Here is a 4,797-nt window from a genome sequence, read left to right as displayed (position 1 = left end):
CCCAGGCTGGCGCCGGCTGTTGAAATAACTTTCGAGTTAGTGTCCTCGAAGTTAGTGGTGGGGACTGCGGCAGCAGGCAGCGGGCGCGTAAACCTGGGGAAAGGGCGGCGAGAGCCTAAACAGCAGCGTCCGGGGCCTACTCTCCGATCCCCGGGACGGGGGAAGGGGCCCTGCTCCTCTGAAGCGCGCACAGTTAGTTTGAGGCGCGCGCCCGGCCAGCCCCACGTGACCGCAGCTCCCCAGACCTCCTCGCGCGCTCCCAGCCGCGGCCACGGGCACGCGAGAGCGAGCGCGTGACTCACCAGCGCGGGGCAGGCGGCAGGGGTACGACCCGGGAGTACGCGCGCGCTCCTGGAAGGCACAGGGGGCGCGCACGCCCTGGGGCCACCGCCCCTTCTGGGCCCGCCCTCCTTCCCTCCCTCCCCGGCTCGCCTGGCCCGCCCTGCCCGGCCCGCCCTGCGAGTCAGTTCGCTGGTTCCCTCCCTCCCCGGGCGCGCTCGGGCCGCCGCTGCGCTCCCCGCCCTCGAGCCGCGGAGCCGGAGCCGCCCGCCGCCGGAGGAGGAGGCGGAGGGAGCCGGAGGGGCCCGCCGAGGCGGCGGCGGCGGCGGCAAGATGGCGGACTTCCTGCCGTCGCGGTCCGTGCTGTCCGTGTGCTTCCCCGGCTGCCTGCTGACGAGCAGCGAGGCCGAGCAGCAGCGCAAGTCCAAAGAGATCGACAAATGCCTGTCGCGGGAGAAGACCTACGTGAAGCGGCTGGTGAAGATCCTGCTGCTGGGCGCGGGCGAGAGCGGCAAGTCCACTTTCCTGAAGCAGATGCGGATCATCCACGGGCAGGACTTCGACCAGCGCGCGCGCGAGGAGTTCCGCCCCACCATCTACAGCAACGTGATCAAAGGTGCCGGGGCTGAGCCGGGGGCCGGGGGTCTGGTACTGCGGGCTGCGGCGGCGGGTGCGGGGCTGGGCGCCGCCCTAGTCCGCTCTGTCTCTGGCGGGGGAGACCGGGCCCGGCGGGAAGGGGGCGCGCCCGGGGCACTGCTCCTGCCCGCCCAGGGCGCCCTCGACCCGCAGGTGAGAGGATGCCCTGGAGCGCCCCGTTTTGCTTCCTGCCACCCCGGTGGGCGTCACAGCAGTTCCCTTAGTCCCCACCTGCTCCTGGACCCTGGTTTCGCTCTCTCCGAGAGGGAAGTGAGACGAACCGGGTACTTCGGGATGCGGGGTGACCTCTGCTGTCCTTGCAGATGAGGCAGGAAGACCCTAGAGCAGCCCCAGACCCGACATCCCCATCCCCCGCCCGGGCGCAGTGTGCTAACCTCGCTGCCCTGGGTGGGTGACCCGAGTCACATGGGGTCGGGTGCGCTCCCAACTCCCTGCATTCTTGGCCGCCTCCTGAGCAAGGGAGTTCTGGAACCGTCGCAGTAAGGAAACTTTTTGCCTGAGACTCTTTGTCAAGGGCTTAGAGTGACAGATTCTGGGGCCCTTTTGGGCAATAATACGAAACTTGAGGGTGTCAGGTTTACTGTACTGGCATCGAGAGCAAGTAGACCCATACAGTTAGTCAAAAAAGAAATTAGCATCAGTGGTTTTCACCCCACTGTTCCCGTCAGGTAACATGTTGGCCTGTAATGATTGTGCAACACGTTCCATTCTCTTTTTTGCTGAATGACTGGGGGCGGAAAGGAAAGGGGCCACTACTCGCTTCTGTTTAGATGAAATTATGTAGTAATACGAAGACTCTTTGGCATAAAAGTCGTGCGGATCCTGTGCGGGTGGAGTCAGTGAATCTGTGTTGGGTTGAATCTGCTCTTGTTTGATAGTGTTTTCAAAATTACATTTGGTTCTTAATTGAAAAATACTTTGGGCCTTCAAAGAAATCAAGAAAATGATTTTTATTTTGTCATTTGAAAGAGTTAGCACTCATTTTTCTTAGTGTCCAGTATGTTCTGTAAAAAAAGGCATTTTGGCAAAATTTTGCTCCCGGTACTGCAGGTGCATCAGGATTTTCTCTGGGTAGCAGTTTTTCCCAGATAACTCTTAACTGGAGTTTGCTGCAGATTGCAAGTCTTTTCAAGGAGTGTTTTAAGTGGGATTTTTGTTCAGGAAGTACACAAGTAACTTATTCATAACTGTCTTTAGTGTTTGGGTAGAGAAAAACTGCCTGCCTGGAAGCAGAGGCATTGTGGGGTAGTGACTGGAGAAGAATGCTAGGCCAGGAACTCGTGGGCCACAGCCCCAGCACTTCAGCAGTTAAACTATAAAGAACAGTTGTATTTATTCTGCCTTAATGTTTAGTGTAAAACTAATTAAAGTCTGTTTCAAGGCCATAGACCCTGCCTGGTTGGTCCTTAATTGAAGGTACCTTTGTATCCTGAATACAGCTGAACTTAAGGAATTATGTTAATGAATAGAGTCAACAAGTTAACTGATTGTGAGCCAGGAAAACAACCTAGATCTTAATGTATGCTAGGTCCTAAATGTGACCTACTTTGAGCATTGATTATGAGATGTAGTCACTAGACATCTAGTTTTGTTGAGTTGGCATGATCAGAAAATTGACAGCAAAACATTTTTTTCAATTATCCAAACAAATGACTTCCTTAGTAGCCATGTGACTATTGAGGTGGACTAAAGGTAATAGGTTAGTTAGTGATAGAAATACTAATAATTGAGTTAAACTAACCTCTGAGCTGGAGTCTGTTTTTATGTTGGTCTGCCTCCTTTTAGGGAAATCTAAGGCCATCCTATGCCTTGCACTGACTGGAAGCTTGGGCCAGAAGTTTTTTGTTTGTTTGTTTGTTTGTTTTTGAGATAAGAGCCTCATTTTGTGCTTGTGCATTGGCCTCACGGCTCCCAGCAACCTCAAACTCTTGGGCTCAAATGATCCTCTTGCCTCAGCCTCCCAAGTACCTGGGACTACAGGAGCCCACCACAATACCCAGCTATTTTTTAGAGACTGGGTCTTGCTCTGGCTCAGGCTGGTCTCAACCTCCTGAGCTCAGGTGATCCACCCTTCCTGGGCAGAAGTTTTTGAGTCTTTTGTGTGTTCCTAGAAGACTTACTCTGGTGCTGGCTAGAGTGCTGAGGGACCGAGCAGAGTGCTGAGCTGGACTGTTTGGTTCTTAGTGTTTCGTAAATAAATGTCTTTGAGATGTGCTCATAAAATCTTGGTTCCAGCCATTTTCTTCAGAGCCTCAACATCAGACTAGGCAGCATCATTTCTTTTTCCTTTTTTAGTTTGGTTGTCCTTTGACCACCCTCGACCCTGAAAGTTACTTTATAAATTGAAACTTGTTAAAATCCTTCAAAAAGAGCAGCTATGTTAAATGTATTTGCTTTTCAAGGCTCTAATTTTAAGACCGGGAGTAACTATTAGATATTTTAATCTCTGAGAAGTTGAGGGTGTTAGTTTTGTTGTTGATTTCCATTTTTGGATGCTGTGAGCCTGGACTAATTCAGAAGTTTAAGAAAACAAAGTGGAATAAAAACTTACAATACCATCTAATGGTTCTTTCCCACGCTATTTTTTTTTTTTTTTTATCTTTTTAAACAAAGGTATGAGAGTACTGGTAGATGCTCGAGAGAAGCTTCATATTCCTTGGGGAGATAGCTCAAACCAACTCAATGGAGACAAGATGATGGCATTTGACACCCGGGCCCCAATGGCAGCCCAAGGAATGGTGGAAACTCGGGTTTTTTTACAATACCTTCCTGCTATAAGAGCATTATGGGCAGACAGCGGAATACAGAATGCCTATGACCGTCGTCGAGAATTTCAACTGGTAAGAGATTTGCTCTTTCAAAATATTATCTTTTTTTTTAATGACCTTAAGTAACACAGATTACACATCCCTAATCCGGAAGTCTGAACTATAAGGTGCTCTAAAATCCAAATTTTGTGAAGATGGAAAAATAGACACAGCGGTAAAGGGACAGGCCTAATGAGTGGCCCCATAATGTGTGTAAAATTCATTTATGTTTCATATACACCTTTAGGTAAGTATTTGGGGTGTGTATAAAGCATAAATGAATTTTGTATTTAGACTTGGGTCCCCCCCCAAGATGTCCCATTATGTTTGTGCAAAGTCTGGAATATTTTAAAAACTGAAAAAATTCAAAATCTAAAACATTCTTGGTCCCAAGCATTTCAAGTAAGAGATACTCAACCTGTCTCTGATTTTAGCATACTTTTTCACTGAGTTCCACAATTTAATGTATCTGTCCATTAATAAATGAACTTTTTACTAAGCAAGATAAAAAATAAGATGAACTCTAGATTTGGTAAAGCTATTCCATTTAATGGGTCATTTTTCCTTTTTGAAAGTGAGGTCATAGGTCAAGTGCAGTGGCTCATGCTGGTAATCCTAGCACTCTGGGAGGCCGAGGCAGGTGGATGGCTTGAGCTCCCAGGTTCAAGACCAGCCTGAGCCAGAGTGAGACCTTGGTCTCTAAAAAATAGCCAGGTGTTATGATGAGCACCTATAGTCCCAGCTACTTGGGTGGCTGAGGCAAGAAAATCACTTGAGCCCAAGAGTTAGAGGTTGTTGTGAGCTATTATGCCACGGCACTCTACTGAGGGTGACAAAGTGTGAGACTCTGTCTCCAAAAAAATAAATAAATAAAATAAAGTGAGGTCATAGTGATTTTCTTGGGCACTTTCTTCTAATTTTATTCTGTTAATTATAAATAATTTTCTCTCATTTATAGCAACTACATTCTAAAAAACTGACCATTCTTGGAATAAGAGTACAATAACCTAATCTAATTGTGTTTGGAGGTACTCATTTTATGGCGCAGGTTATA

General features: G+C 48.9%; 1 protein-coding gene across 1 annotated transcript in view; it reads left to right on the top strand.

The window, feature by feature from the left end:
• The first annotated feature begins 458 nt into the window (after positions 1 to 458).
• The window catches only part of GNA13 (G protein subunit alpha 13), a 43,770-nt gene continuing 39,431 nt past the window's right edge, over positions 459 to 4,797 (top strand). Inside the window, exons 1-2 of the mRNA XM_003786181.3 lie at positions 459 to 895; positions 3,550 to 3,776. Of these exons, the coding sequence (XP_003786229.1) occupies positions 613 to 895; positions 3,550 to 3,776 (510 nt within the window). The 5' untranslated portion in view covers positions 459 to 612. The remainder of the gene's footprint in view (positions 896 to 3,549; positions 3,777 to 4,797) is intronic.

This window comes from Otolemur garnettii, unplaced genomic scaffold (assembly GCF_000181295.1).
Source record: "Otolemur garnettii isolate 467f Iridium unplaced genomic scaffold, OtoGar3 scaffold00018, whole genome shotgun sequence".
NCBI classification, from domain to species: domain Eukaryota; kingdom Metazoa; phylum Chordata; class Mammalia; order Primates; family Galagidae; genus Otolemur; species Otolemur garnettii.
The sequence above is the reverse complement of the archived record's forward strand: the minus strand, read 5'-3'. Positions and strand labels throughout refer to the sequence as shown.